The sequence below is a fragment of the Bolinopsis microptera genome, chromosome 3, assembly GCF_026151205.1.
Source record: "Bolinopsis microptera isolate Bmic1 chromosome 3, MBARI_Bmic_1.0, whole genome shotgun sequence".
NCBI lineage: Eukaryota > Metazoa > Ctenophora > Tentaculata > Lobata > Bolinopsidae > Bolinopsis > Bolinopsis microptera.
The window spans coordinates 3,003,961-3,020,215 of record NC_087074.1 but is presented as its reverse complement, the minus strand read 5'-3'; the positions used below and the strand labels follow the sequence as shown (position 1 = coordinate 3,020,215).

The window sequence follows — 16,255 nt, the reverse complement described above, 5'->3', positions numbered from 1 at the left end:
GTTATCTAAGTTTTAACTGTGTGTGTCGTGTGGCAATCTTAAAATATTGCACGTGCGCAAGCAAGCACAGATGTTGAAATGCTCGATTTTCATGCCTTTATGAAAATACATCATGACCTAGCTTTTTTAAAAAAACAATTGTACGCTAACAGCTTATATATATGACTAATTCATAACTTAGGTTGTGATTGATATTTTTTAAAGTATGAGTAGGGGTTTACGTAAATTGTTGTCATCGTCACATTTAATATCTATTAGTTGTAATAACAAGTAATATAATTGTAACCTGTGTTAAGTTGTGGTATTTCATAGACCTGGCTCTGGAGAGGTAATCCCCAGTTGAGAGCACCAGTAGTTTATCATACAACGGTACGGAGCTCTATGGAGGCAGTCAAGGTTCCCTCAGACAAGACCGGACCACAAGGGTTTGTTTATTTGTTGGTAGGAGTTAAAGCACAATATAAATGCGGAGTCACGTTGTAGACCACACAGTATAGATATATTCCGTTTTATCCAGCGGTTGCATAGTTATGTTAGGATTGTTGATGACCAGCCCGCGTCCAACGTCCTTCATTCATCCTTAAAATTATTCCCATGTGCACAGGGACTCACCTGATCACATTGAGTATTCTCGTACATGCGAATTCAGATCAGTTTGTGGACCATATTAGCATTTAGCGGCAGCCTATTTCAATCGTAAGATTACTATTATTAACCACCCGTGTATTCCAACAAGAATACACAACTCTATATACAACGAGTAGTATCTTTAAATTCGTCCTGTCGGGAAATTACTAATTTCAACATTTCATAACACATACTGTAGGTCTTGACCTCAAAATTTTTATAATGAAGCGATTAAATAATATTTTGTACTTTCGAAAATTCTATTTAGACTTTACATAATAATAATTAATATTGACATGAAACGTTGTGGGGAAAACGTTTTTTAAAATTCAACATAACATCAACTGTAAGTTATACTAAAATATTGTAAAGCACAATATCAAATTAATTAATTTTATACACGCATTATATAGCTCACACACTTGAGATGATAAGTTACTGTGTATAATGCGTGTATAAAACTTAATATACATGATATTGTGCTTTACAATATTTTAGTATAACTACAGCTTGATGTTATGTAAATTTAACAAAACGTTTTCACGGTTTCCATGTCAATCTTACATTATTATTATGTAAAGTCTAAAATAGAATTTCGAAAGTACAAAATATTATTAAATCGCTTCATTATAAAAATATCTGAGGTCAAGACCTCCAGTATGTGTTTTGATGTGTTGAAATAGTAATTTCACCCGACAGGAAGAATTTAAAGATACTAATCGTGGTATTTAGAGTATGTGTTATTGCTTGTTGGAATTCACGGGTGGTTAATAATAGCAATCTTACGATGGAACATAGCTCACATGCTAAATGGCCACAAAAGATACGAATTAGCATGTAACGAGAATTCAATGCTGTTCAGTGGTCACTGTCGCACGTGAATAATTTCTAAGGATGATTGAAAGGAGATGACCGCGGGCTGGTCATCAACAAGAATAACTGTACACTATGCAACCGCTGATAAACACGGATCTATCTATAATGTGAGTCTACAACGTGACTCCGCACTTTATATTGTGCTTGATCGCACAAACAACAAATAAACAAACCTTGTGTCCGGTCTTGTCTGAGGGAACATTGACTTCCTCCATAGCAGCTCCGTACGTTGTGCTGATAACTACCGGCCTGCTCTCAACTGGGATAACCTCCTCCAGAGCCAGGTCTTTGAAATCCACCATCTGAAACAGGTTACAATTATAACTTACTTGTTATTAAAAACTAATGGATTTTTATTTGACGATGACAACAAAGTTCTACGTATTACCCCTACTCCATACTTTAAAAAAATATCAATCACAACCTAAGTTATGAGTTAGTCATATATATAAAGATATAAGCGTTAGCGTACAAATGTAAGCTAGTCATGATGTATCATAAAGCATGAAAACGTGCATTCTACATCTGTGCTTGCTTGCGCACGTGCAATATTTTTAGATTGCCAAACGACCACACAGTAAAACTTAGATAAAATTGTGCTTTTATCCTAAGGTCTATTTTTTCTTACATCCGACATTGTTTAAAAGAAATCTAAAGACTAAATCACAATTATATAAATGCTATAATATTAATAGCTGCAAATCATTTTGCTACAACATTGCTAAAAATAGGGAGTTTGCGAGCTGAAATTGGTTCATACGAGTTTAGAATATAGTATAGATAAGAGATACGTTTTAGAAATATATTTATATATAAGATAAGTTTAAGAAAGAAATGTTTTACACAGCAACACATCCACACCCAGTTCTAAAACTGGAGTTTGCTGGTACCCATAAGGGCTTTAAAACCAATTTCAACATTTCATATACAATGCAATGTGATTTCTATAATAGCTGAGTAGTGGTTCAGAAATAGATTGGTGGTTATAGCTTCTCAAAGTGTGGACAGTACTGTGGGGAAGTAATGGTGGTTGGAGCATGTCATTAATCTAGAATGCAGGTTTTAACGTTTAGAGAGGTTAACATTATGTCATTGAAGCCTCGCAGTAACATACAAACTATTTAAAACATTTGTTCATGTACTGACGTTACAACGTATTCAATTCGGGTGAGACCGTACCATTATAAAATATGTACATATTAGCTAATACAGGCCCACCCCACGGAAGTAAGATTCGTTCAGTTATTTTAATAAACAAAAAAGAAAACAATTAGGAATGATTCGGCTCAAGAACTTAATGTCTGGAGTCTGGACTGAGATTTATAAACAATATATAAAGGGACACTTACAAGGTTCTCATCACTACCATGTTCGATTCCGTTAACTTTGGGTGTTAACTCAGCAGCAGCGTCTTCCTCTATTGTGCTCTCCGTTGTGGGTATACGTACATTCTTCTCTGGGAGGAAACAAACACAAGTCAATACATTGTCGCCTAATAACTAGTTTAAATAACTCGTTTAATATAAATAAGCCGTTTACACAGAGAAAGATTGACGAGTTGCCTATCAAGTGTCAGCACTAAACTGATGTGAAGTTAGACTGCTCTTTTGTGCTACTATTTACAATGATTCGTCGCAGTAACTGAGAGGTATCGGTTTTGTCAATTTACAGTTTAAGAAATTGTTGTAGGCTGTAGCCAGCTTCAGTACTCATGTTTCTTAAATTATAACTTTTGTTTGTCAATGTGCTTGTTTGTAAGGTATTTGTTAATTGTTTGTTAGTTCATTCCCGTGGGAAGTGCAGTAAAAGACCTCACTAAAAACTTGGAGGAATTACTTTATGTGCGACCCAGATCAGAATAGCATTGTTCGTGCTTTTAAAAAGCGATTATAAAAATACCAAGTTACATCATACATAATTACATGTAGTAACACATGTCACACAGACAGTCACTATGATTATTACCAGATATAATTACCGGATATTTATATGGTATCTTGTTTTGTATTCTCAGTATTTTTATAACGTAACTATCACTTCAACAACTTGGTATGTGATAATTCGAGGTTGCTTGTAAGGGTACAGTCACAACAACAACAGCCTATAAGTATAGGCTGTTAGTTATTCTGCTGTTAACAAACTGCGATATCATTAGTTCAGACTATTCAGACTTTAAGGTGAACTTTTAGTTCAGACTATTGTTCAGGCCTACCGCCCTACCTCAAGACAAGATGAGGTAATAATTTCACGAAAAAGACAAGAATAGTTTGTAATTAAGGCAGAGTATTTGGTAGACAGTGATGAAGTCTGCGCAAATAGAGGTGAAGTGCAGAAAATTGTAAAACTTTCGGAGTTATTAAACTTACGTTTCCGTCGACAAAGATAACTGTAACCGCTCAAAACAGAGAGAGAGAGAGAGAGAGAGAGAGAGAGAGAGAGAGAGAGTGAACTGCTCAAAATAGCAAGTTAAGTCTTGTTTTGAGATAGTTAAGATAAAATACTGCTGATTGTTAAGGCTTATTTTTTACCAATTAGAATTCATGAGACGAATAATTGTAACCCCACCCTGAAATGTTCTTCATATTCCTTATTTGTATTCTTCATTCATCTAGCTGAATATCTCAGGACGAATCAAAAAGCCAGACATAAGTAAGTACAAGGTAGCTAGAAGTAAGATTCATATAATTATACATATAAAACCAGTATTTGGGGAAACAAGGCTAATAAGTGGTAAATGGAGGCACGGTAAAAAGGAGATTTGACTAAATTTGTACTTTAAATCTGTCTATGCGAGAATTTTTAATAGATTATAAATATATCAACACTTTAGGACAACACAGTAGTAGAGTGGTAGTAAAGTATAGTTGTATAGAGTAGTAGAATAGTATAATTATAATAATATAGTAGTAGGTACCTAGTATAACCCCATACAAAGACTCATAGCTGGCACGTCTGTCCCAGGTGCCGAACCCTGAAGATTGGGAGGCAGCCAGACCTCTACTACCACCCTGTCTGTCCAATGTTTGTCTGTCTAATGTGTGTCGCTGTTTGTCTGTAGGCAGTTCACTGTACTGTCGTGAAAAGTGTCCTGTATCTTTCTGCCCTGAAGGCAGTTTGTTAGGAAATACTAAATTGTCAATTGGAACCACGTGATGCCCTTATAAGGTCAACTGGAACATTCTAGATCACCGTTTTAATGAACTCACTATTTTTAAACGATTTTCTTCTACAGAAAGTGTAGGCTGTAAACAAAGATGTCGTTGATGTAACACAAAAAGTGAGAATCTGTAATTTCTGAGAATCCCGGAAGGCCATCCTTTGAGTGTTTTAGTTACCATATGAGCGGGGGAAACCAACTTCTCCCTTTTATGTCTATCTGATCAAGTGACCAGCAAAATAGAGATAATTCAGAATATTTCAGGCACGCCCAAACCAGATACATACCAGATTTAATTTCATCATAGCTTACCCAAATAAAGATAGAAGTAAAACTTCAACAAACCCGCAAACACCACACTTTAAAGATAACATGTCACATTTCACACCAAGCTCACATTTCACAGTTCCCTAAATTAGCTGACAAAATGTCTGTACACTAGATCTTTCAGCGAAAAAAGGGCTGAAAAAAGGTTGTGATTTAACTTCAGTGTTTCGGTATCCATACCATTTCAGTTCTAGTTCATACCTATTCTGATATCTGTAATTGGTTTCCACATTTAGTCTCGTGCACACCGTTTCTACCAGTAACCGTGTCATCTGCTCATCACAAAAGTATTACCTCATCTAACTTACTCTCACATACCAAGTTGAAGTACCGAGTAATAGGGCGACAGACGATGCGCTTTACTTCAAAGCTTGCTACTACAACAGCTGCTGCGGCCTCTTCCTAACAAGACTTCCTACATCCTCCATTACTTCCTACATTACTTCCTACACACTCTACAGAGGAACTAACTTAGTGCTACTAGCTACACTGCCTGATATCCATAGGTCTGCAAGGAAGTGAGGAAGTGAATCTGCGATATCACTGCTCACACTGTACACTGTACGATAAAGTGTAATGAAGAGTGTAAAGAAGAGGGACGTATAACGAGGAAGTGTAAGTTTCAATGTGTTGCTGTTATATATGTGTTATTTCGTATCCTGATTGTTAAAGACCTGTCAGATATCATAGACATGAGTAGGTTGTGTAGAACAGTCTAGGTGTACTAGACTATACAAGGTGGCATCTTATTAGTGTACTGATTAGTCTACCTACTCTAGTATACTGCTGTTCTATATTCTACAAGTACATAGCCATTAGACAAGAACCAAATAGTCGTCGGTAAGTTTAAGTATTTACAGTAACTAGTAAGTTGTGCAAGTATTTGAAACTAACCAGATTTCTTCCTCTTGATGCTGGTTCCGTGATGTCTGGTTCTCTTAAAAGAGTTGGGAGTTCCGGGCATTGCAGCCAGTCTACCGTGCAACTCGTGCGTACCCAACGACGGTAATCCTGAAAAGTAAACTTGTTAAAAAGTCTGAAGAATCTCAAGGAAGAAGGAGACAAATACACGGAAAATACACGATGTTTATATGGTCCGTATGTGCATGATCACGTATATTATAACTGCTTGTCAATAAGGAGCTACTAAGACGTGTGACTCACACACTTTATACATTATATTTATTAGTTTATACATGATGCCTGATATTTCAAAGTTATCTAATATCATTATAGATCGTAGAAAACCTGCTCCAGGTTTGTACAAATCTTTTGATCTGCCTGTTCTAACAATAGTAGTATTGGTATTGGTCGACAAACAGTTGGAGTGAAGCGTGATAATAGCAGACAACAATGACAAAACAAGTATTATCAGCCGAATTTTATCGCTGCACCACTTGGCAATTAGCAGAAATAATCCAGTAAAATGTGGTTGAGAACCTCTCTGTCTCCACGATGTATTCGTACTGCACCGTTTAACTTTTGAGGGTCTAGCATAGTGTTTTATTATAACTACTATTATAATTATAAACTATTATAATTATAAACTATTAAATTGTAAACTATTATAATTAAGTATAGTGTTATCATAATAACAGTGTTGTTACAATTACTATTAAAACTTTTGAGGGTTAAAAGTGTTCCTATAATTGCAGTGTTATAATAATTATCATTTTAGGCTCTACTAATCTGTATGTAAGAGGAAGTTAACTTGAGCGTTTCCTACATAAACGAAACTATAACAGCCCATTAACATACCAAGTGTCATTATAACACGTTAATGTTATTCTTAACCTAACAAGTGACACTTCTGGCAATAAATCTCTCCAGATACACTACACAGCACATCAGGCAGTTTTCAGACAGACTTAACTATCGGACGGTCAAAGTACAGACTTCAGGAACCCGAAATCTATTAGGTCACCCCGCACTGACTTCACTAATTCGGAGATATTGTCCTTACTCCTGTCTCATATATCTCGTGTTTGTATTATATAATCCAGCTCAGTCAACTGTCAATCTAATAACCCAGGACATATATTAATAAACCCTGATTTTGGATATGTGTATCTAGAGCACTGTATCTGGGATTATAATATGTAGTAGTGCTAAAAGTTGAAAAGTTTTAAAATTAACAACGACGCCCAGACACACCTGGGACTTATTGTTGTTGTTGTAATCAGTACTTCACAATTCTAGTAGACGCGACACAGGAGTGAATAGTGGAGAAAATAAGGTGGAGCTTGACCAATTAAATAATAATTATTTAATTATTAATTAATTAAATACTAATTAAGTGAACTTTGAAAAAACATCGGCTGCCCGACCTTCAAACATACAAAGACCACACGACAGTTTATAATGACTATTTTTAATGATTCCTCAATTAACAATTAAAATGCCAGCATTATAATGACACACAAATAAAAAGGAAAGATGTAAGGATCCTACCTCCAGTGCTAGGAGCAGCAGTGCTGAGACTGATTTTAGCGTCGTTCCAATCTTCTCCGGTGTTCTGGGACACCAGTCCAAAATAGAGTACCTGATATTGACGATTTAGGTGATGTGGTCACGTCTTCATTATAATACAGAAAAGCGATGGTATGGGGGGGGGGGGGGGGGGGGGGGGGGGTTGAAACAGAAACTGCGATTTCAGTTTCATCTGTACATGTTCAGTTTTGGTAAGAATCGTGTTCTTATATTGTATGTAAAGAATTTTGTTGACCAAACACGCTTAGAGGTGACGTAAATAACCCGGTGATTATGATATCATGATATACAACCTATTATGATATTATAATATCGACATTAGTGATTTACAGTGTCAAAAGCTTTCGATAATTCGATATGTTCACACGTCACGTTCGAGCATAACTACTCGATAAAGTTAAATACACGTACCAAAGTGGAACAAGTTAAATTCACGTACCAGATGAAGACAATGTGTCCAGTCTTTACCAGGATAGGATAGTTACAAGTTGAAATTATATGGATATTGTAGGATTGTGGGCTGAGCTTTTTGATAACAATGGAACGTTATTTTGTGGAGGCTAGCCATTGACATCATGAATAATATTCTGTAACGACTAACGGACTAATGGTAGCAGCTGTTGTTAACAACTCGCGGAAAAGCACATACTACTGAGCAGTGAGCAGTGAGCAGGGTTTTCCACATACAGTGTATTATTTAGATCATAGAGTTACTTCGTTATACTAAATCAAAGGAAGATAAGATTTATTATTGAGAATGAGTAATTGGGATCATCCTTGAAAGTTGAAAGTCTTAACAGATAAGATACATTTTTAGAATACTTTGTTGCAACACGAGAAGAGATGTACCGCCGTTAAATCGCTAATTGTAAAGAACCTTACATGTGCCCACCTGCACCAGTTAAAGTTATTATCGGTTATGTATCTTGACACCCAATATTTTGTGTATTCTTACTATCAGTATTCTGAAAATAGACCAAGCCAAAGGGAAGCGGGGAAAATACTGCTGATGTTGACCAGAAACCAGCCTCTGTACAGTGCTGCAACTGCTCTGATATGAAATATTATAGAGTTGTCGTCAGTCGATAAAGAGTTTGTACGAGCTATCACGTGACCATCTCAAGATCCAGTTCTATAAAACACTGTTAGATTGCTAGATTGTGTAGCATTATATCCTGGATATTTTGTCTGTGTAGATATAAAGATATTAAAAGTATGATTAATGACAGTGGGTGTTATTATAATATGACTGAAAAATCAATCACTGTAATGACTCAATATAGTTTCAGTGTGAAAATGCTGATATTGATATGAAATACCACTACACCGGGAAGCAGGTGCGACTGGGATCTAATTTCTAATGTGATTCATTAAAAGCCGGAAATTTGAACTAATGTTACTTATAGGCTATGACTATAAGCAATTGACCCTTGCCTGTCGTTAGCTATTTTAATGTGATTTTAACCAAAGTTCTCAGTTCTTTAAGATCTGAGAGGTTTTCTGTTTTCATGTCAGCACGATTTCCTAGTATGCATTTCAAATTTCCATGACATCACTTTGAGAACCTGTCAACATTTTGAGCGGCAAAATCACGAAGCGCGTACCGTGTGAAAGTGTGCAGATCTCCGCTATTATAACCAATAATCCTAATCTAATAATCTAATTCAGAGTGCAATTGAAATGTACTAAATTTAATCGTAATGTTATTGGAGAGCCTTAGGGTCAGTCTGAGTTGTTCTCCAGCAAGTTGAGGAGCCTCAAGATTGGCAGTAGTGAGTTACCCCACACCCTCTGGCTCCATTGTAACATATTTGTAATTTATAGTTTTTTAAACAAATTAGTTCCTGTAAAACTACATTCCTGATCTACTGAGTTTGAAAGATTTTGTAATAATGGAATTTGGACCAAGGACCAGTAGATTAGAGATTTAAGCTGGAGTACAAAATGCACTTTGCAGTATATTAGGCTTTATAAGGAGGTGTACACTGTATTTGTCGGAGTTTTGGCAGGAAGCCAAGCCGACTGTTGTCTGCCTCTAATTGGGTATAACCGGAGGAAGGAGGTTCCTCCGTCTTAGGAAGCATGTTAGAGTATGTTGGGGAAGCATATATATATACTTTATATTAGTTGTAGTAACTCCAGTGTTTTCCTGCCCATTATCCAGCTGTACAAGGTAAACGAGAAGGCACTGCCCTATAACTAACTCTAATAGTGGCTGGTAATTCTTACTCAGTTTACTATGAAATACCATTAGTATCCTATTATATTCATCTGTTCGGCAGGACGGGCCACAGATATTTATATGATTTATATTGAATGATTTATAAATCACTGAATACAACTTATTAAAATAGGATCATGAAACTCAGACAATCTAATCAAAATTATATGCTTTACGTAAGGGTGTTGGTAAAGTAGATTTTGCAGAGAAATATTTGTCAGGGTAAGCAATGTAATAATTGTATTGGTGGGGCACACGAGGGTGTGATGATTACATTGACGGTTCACTGATTTGCAGGTTGCACCATAATTTATAACATACCCTCGGATGTATCACGTGGGTAGGTGTGTACCAGTCACGTGGGTAGGTGTGTACCAGTCACGTGGGTAGGTGTGTACCAGTCACGTGGGTAGGTGTATAACAGTAGGTGAGAAATTCAACCACAAATAATATAAACTAATATAAAGTAAAGTAGTGGTGGTAAGAATTAATTTGAATACTATAAATAGCAGCATTGTTTGATTAGTTGAGTTAACTGAATTGTATGATTAATCATTGTACAAATTCCGAGGAGAAATTTATTTGAAGAAAGGTATTTGCTCCACGTGGTTGATTTTACGTCACATTCGTGTAAAACATTAGCCGATTCAAGTACGGGATGCATGCAATTTCCTCCATATAACCAACCAGAATGTAATCTTATAATTTAATATTGGTACAAGGTGCGTAAAATATTCCTTATCGCTAATACTGTAATGACGTTAAACATTTAAAAGAAAAATCTAGATAGAATTATTGAATATCAAAGAAATTCGATTCCAACAGCCAGAATTATTAAAACGTCATTATTGATTAGAAGTCTGGAATACCTGCAAGATTATGGCTTAGATAGGTGCGTGAAACTCGCCATGGGGGAAAGAGAAATTATATAAATGTTAATTTATCTCTATGAACCAACTACATCATACATGATCTAACCTTAAGGTTTTTGTCTCTTGAATGAATTCGGAGATCATATTTGGGGACCCAGCCTGCATCGTTAACCACATAACTAACAAAGAGCTTCACCTCCTCCGTGTCGTACGCTTCTATCAGTATCTGTACCTCTCTGGGAAGGAGATTGTCTGAGTTCTATCAAGGGCCCGGGTCCTAACAATACGTTACATATTCAAGGTTTAAAATTAAATGTAAGTAATATCAGGCGCAGTTTCACTGCTGATGTGATAACAGCTATCAGATGTGATGTAGCAGCTAACAATTATTACGCTTATTACCTGCTTATGATGTGATGTAGCAGCTAACAATTATTACGCTTATTATACCTGCTTATGATGTGATGTAGCAGCTAACAATTATTACGCTTATTATACCTGCTTATGATGTGATGTAGCAGCTAACAATTATTACGCTTATTATTAATTATACCTGCTTATGATGTGATGTAGCAGCTAACAATTATTACGCTTATTATACCTGCTTATGATGTGATGTAGCAGCTAACAATTATTACGCTTATTTTACCTGCTTATGATTCCATCCTTAGCTGGATCTGTTGCGTTTATTTCATTCGTGACCTCTTTTAGTTTCTTATCCAATGATAATCTCAGCTCTTTCACTTCGGATAGGTTATCACTGATTTTGGCTGACTGCTCTTCATACATTGGAAGGAACTTAGATACCATATCCAAAGATGATATACTAACTGCATCAAAACCGTCCTAAAAAGATGTTGCGTTTAAAATAGAAGTCAAGGAATAAGGTTAAGTTACGTCATGAGTACATTTAATGAATTAAAACAGAATAACGGTTTAAATCGGTACACAAAATTGAACAAAGGTAAGATTTTTAATAATTTAAGATTAACCTGAGGATTTGATTTGAAGTTGATTATTCTGTTAGCAAATGCCTCCAGCACGTCTTTCTGTTTCTTTAACGTATTTTCTTTCACATCCAGATCATTGAACTCCTGCCGATATAATTCAATTGATTCACGTCGTGCCTCCTGTGATTGTTGGTCGAGTGTCTTAGTCAGGTCAGTCAGGTATGTTACCCCCAAGTAGTTAGTTAAATTGTCTGCATGTTAATGTCATGATAAAACTGCTGCTCAAAAATATAGAATAATTTTTTCGGGTCATTTGTTATGACTTTCAAAACTGAACAATTTGGTACCTTCAAAAGTTCAGCTTGTTTGATTTTGAGGTCATCAAGTTGCCCGCTAGCTTCAACATTTTCGTCCAAGGCACTTTTTGCCACGAAGTTGACTTCATTCAGTATTGAGTTGCCTCCTATCAGTACCCTGTTAATTGTTATCAACATTAAAATCAATACGTTATCAACGTATGAAATTAACAAGTGGATCGAATGAGAACTTGATTACATTATTAATCATGATAACTTCTTATTCTCATTCTAGAAACATATTTATTACCTTAAAGTAGATGGCTCGATGCTCTTTGACAAATTGGTCATATTGATTTGAGATAACCCCTCTGTTACTTCAACATTGATTCTCCTTGTAATCTGAAGCAAGTTTCTATATTATGTTTAGTTACAAACATGATCATGAGTTATGATACATTTACTGTTCACTTTTTAGAGTAGATTGAAAATACCGTATTATAATTACACAAATTTAGTCCAACCTTAATAGGAGTTTATCAAGCATGTATAATAATTACATATACACAAACCTCAGCTTTGTCAGGATAGACTACCACGTTAAGAATAGGGCATGTTGATGCATCAAAACTAGGTATCTTCTGGATCTCCATTGGAGCAACCACCGACTTTTGAGAAGGAGTTGACTTTATTGACATGGTGAATGGCACAATAGCACCTACTGTAGTTGTTTTTTGTTAATCTTTGAATCATTTGATAATTAGAGTCCAAAATTATGAACCAATCAAACACAACGTGAGATTGTGGGATGTTATGTAAATAGCTCTATGACATGTTGTCTCTTCTTCCACACAAACTCTCATAGTTCTATTAGAAACAAAGTCTGTGATTACATTTAAAACACTGCAACACTGGTAAAACGTGAAAGGAGTCAATTAAATAGGGTTTGCATCATGGAATCAAATATTCTTCTGTTTTTAAGGCTATCAGCACATTAGTATTGAAAATCAGCCAGCACTTTATTTAACAAAATCATGGTAACATTTAGTGAAACAAGTTTTAGTGAAAGAACAGTTGTGGCTGTGCTCTGGTGTAGGAAATTGTATACGGTTACTAATCACTAATCATAGGATAATGTTTCTTTTGGGAAGTTTTTAAAATAGGACAATGTTTTTGATGAAATTGTTTTTAAATATTGTATTTGATAAATAATTAATGTTGGTGGGGAAATATTTATTATATATTTTTTCACACAGTGCGATGATATTTTGTAGACATGTGTGATGATGTGATGTCATAAATTTTACTTTACTTTACTTTACTTTTAGGGATTAGATAGAGGTCAAGACATGTTTAATGGCACTATTTCAAAGACATTTTTTTAACAGTCAAAAAGTATTCAAACACTATACACATAATATCACAATGAGAGACTGGATAAGCTGAACCTCACAACCCTGCTTGAACGCAGGGTTCGTGGAGATCTCATTGAGATGTTCAAGATCCAGGAAGGCTTTGTGGGTTATGGTTCCGATTTATTTGGTCGTTATGGTAGGACCGTTGCTGCTAGATCAAAGACTCATTTATTCACCACAAATGAGACTGATTTCTTTGCCCAAAGAGCTGTACTACGCTACTGGAATAGCCTGCCTCCGTGTGTTAAAGCTAGTGAATCAGGCACAGGCTTTAAAAGTAGATTAGATGCCTTTCGGCTTAGTGGATATCGAGCTAATAAGCTTGGTCATCACTGGGAACTTTCATATGATATATTTGATAGAATTGATGTTACTGTAGCTCATAGGAGTAATTATGTAAATTATATGAAAGATAATCCAATAATAGCTAAGAGGAAGAAGGTCAATTTAAAAGGCCTTATTTAGGCACTTATCAGCCAAGAAGTTTTCAGTTAACTTCTTTTAATTTTTATATTTTAATAGTTTATTAAACGTAAATTGTACAGTTTTGAAGTAATTATATTTGTATATGAGATGCCCAGAGAGGCATAATTTTAAATCTTATCTTATCTTATCTTACCCTATATAAAATCAAAAATTCTATACATTCCCCATCTAAAATATTGGCAGAAAAATTTGAAATTCACCCTTGGCCTTGTGGCTCCAACTTCAAATCTAGACTCTCCAGTGGCGTAACGTTGCCTGTTGGCGCCCCCCTGCCGAAAAAAGCGCCCCCCTGTTGGCGCCCCCTCCCTTTTGGTGCCCCTCCCTAAAATTGAACAAATTAGGTGATTTTAAAGAATACGCCGGTAAAATCTCTAAAAAAGTGTGTATCTAGAGCAAAACGCGCAGTTTTGCTAGTACTTTAGTTAAGTTTTCGAAATTGTCCCACATTCAAACGACGATTTGGCGCCCCCCTAAGACGGCGCCCCCCTGCACAGCGGGGTCAGCAGGGCCTTTCGTTACGCCACTGAGACTCTATATATCTACAAATTTCTTTCTCGGACTTTGCCTCCCCAGAGAGAAATCACTGTTGTTCTAAGGATTTTGAATTGAGACGCTATTCCACAGAAATTACATCTTCGTTCTCTAGCAGTGGCGTAACGAAAGGCCCTGCTGACCCCGCTGTGCAGGGGGGCGCCGTCTTAGGGGGGCGCCAAATCTTCGTTTGAATGTGGGACAATTTCGAAAACTTAACTAAAGTACTAGCAAAACTGCGCGTTTTGCTCTAGATACACACTTTTTTAGAGATTTTACCGGCGTATTCTTTAAAATCACCTAATTTGTTCAATTTTAGGGAGGGGCACCAAAAGGGGAGGGGGCACCATTAGGGGGGCGCTTTTTTCGGCAGGGGGGCGCCAACAGGCAACGTTACGCCACTGTTCTCTAGTCATTACTTTCCCCTAGTATACTCATAGTATTGTATTCAAACAAAAGGGAGCTCAAGTAGTATGACACAATTGTACAAATGTCGGATAAAAGCACAAAGGCGGTAGAAACATCCCATAGTTACCAAAGTCATTTAAATTCTCAATACTTCAATCATGACCAATTTCGAGTATCAAATTATGCCCGGAATAACTACTTAAGTGCGATACCAACAATACTGAACTGCTATAAATAATAACGAAAAAAACTTAACAAATGAATAGAAGGACCCTACCACAAATTTGATTGTTCACTGCCTTAACGCAGAAACAAATTTTGCTGTAGCGCTCGATTTTCACAGTTAAATAAAATATGCGCGGCGCTTCTAAATTTATTGTTGTCGTATTGTTTGATACAAATAAACAAAATCAAAAACGCGATTTTATTGTTTTAATGTATTTTACAGATCGCGCGCCGCTTTTTCTCGAAGGCTTTCTTTTCGAGGCAAGTGCTACAAAGGAGCACTTGCGCGCCGGGCTACAAAGTAGTGCCAAGTGCGCGCCGGGCTAGTCCATTAACTAGGCTGTGCGCCATCGACCGTAAGACGCGCGCGCTGACCATTGAATGGTTTTTTAGCTCGTACATCGTATTTCGGCCAGCACATTATTTCGGAAACAATCAAAAAGTTATAATACTGTTTATATTCAAATAACAATTTTGTTGAAATTTGGTCAACTTACGTAAACAATTATGTTTTACTGAACGGTTCAGTAAAACATAATTGTTTACGTAAGTTGACCAAATTTCAACAAAATTGTTATCTGAATATAAAAAGTATTATAACTTTTTGAGGTTCAGTGAACCTAAATTAGTTTGATCAATTTCGATTGTCAGAATTAGAGTTATGAACGAATTTATACCTATTTTGTCATTTTTAGACTTATAAATGAAGGCCAATCTCTCCCAAATAATGTAGGTTCGGTAGTTAACTAGTTAAGTATGATCGGAAGATTCTGACAAATTTTCAGCATGATTTATATGTTCAGTTGATTCACGATGTCAATCCTTCGTTGTAGCGCGATGCACTACTGGGTCGCGCGCGCATCAAATAATGCTTCTCGCAACCACTTCTCGCAACCACTTCTCGCAACCACTTCGGTAGATCGGCGAGATGCACCACTGTGCCTCACCGAGCTGCGAAGGATTGACATCGTGAATCAAATCCTTCGCAGCTCGGTGAGGCACAGTGGTGCATCTCGCCGATCTACCGAAGAAGCATTATTTGATGCGCGCGCGACCCAGTAGTGCATCGCGCTACAATATGTTCAGGAACCAAAGATATGACAGAATAATACGACAAAAATCAACAAATTTCGTCAAATTACGCGACTTTTACACCCAATTTTGCTCCAAAAGCCGCGCACCATCAAATATGGCACTTGCACTTAGGCGAAATTAAACTCACTAATCATTTCAAAAAGGTATGACAAATTTGGTACTGTGAAAATTCTCACAGTCTCTAGAAAGCAATGATACAACAATTTTGAAAATCCGAGCAAGTTTATTTTTATCGTGCACACTGCACCCCCTACATTAACAATGGACAATTATTTACTA

General features: G+C 36.4%; 1 protein-coding gene across 1 annotated transcript; it reads right to left on the bottom strand.

Annotated features, from left to right (window-relative positions):
• Window positions 1–747: 747 nt before the first annotated feature.
• On the bottom strand, window positions 748–12,546 carry LOC134812506 (protein F37C4.5-like). The gene is made up of 11 exons (XM_063819975.1): window positions 12,389–12,546; window positions 12,127–12,218; window positions 11,868–11,994; window positions 11,563–11,664; window positions 11,220–11,416; window positions 10,677–10,806; window positions 7,439–7,529; window positions 5,882–5,998; window positions 2,853–2,959; window positions 1,677–1,805; window positions 748–780 (listed from the first exon to the last, which is right to left on the bottom strand). The coding sequence occupies exons 1-11, from the start codon at window positions 12,512–12,514 to the stop codon at window positions 748–750; spliced, it is 1,251 nt and encodes a 416-aa protein (XP_063676045.1). The 5' UTR covers window positions 12,515–12,546.
• Window positions 12,547–16,255: the final 3,709 nt, after the last annotated feature.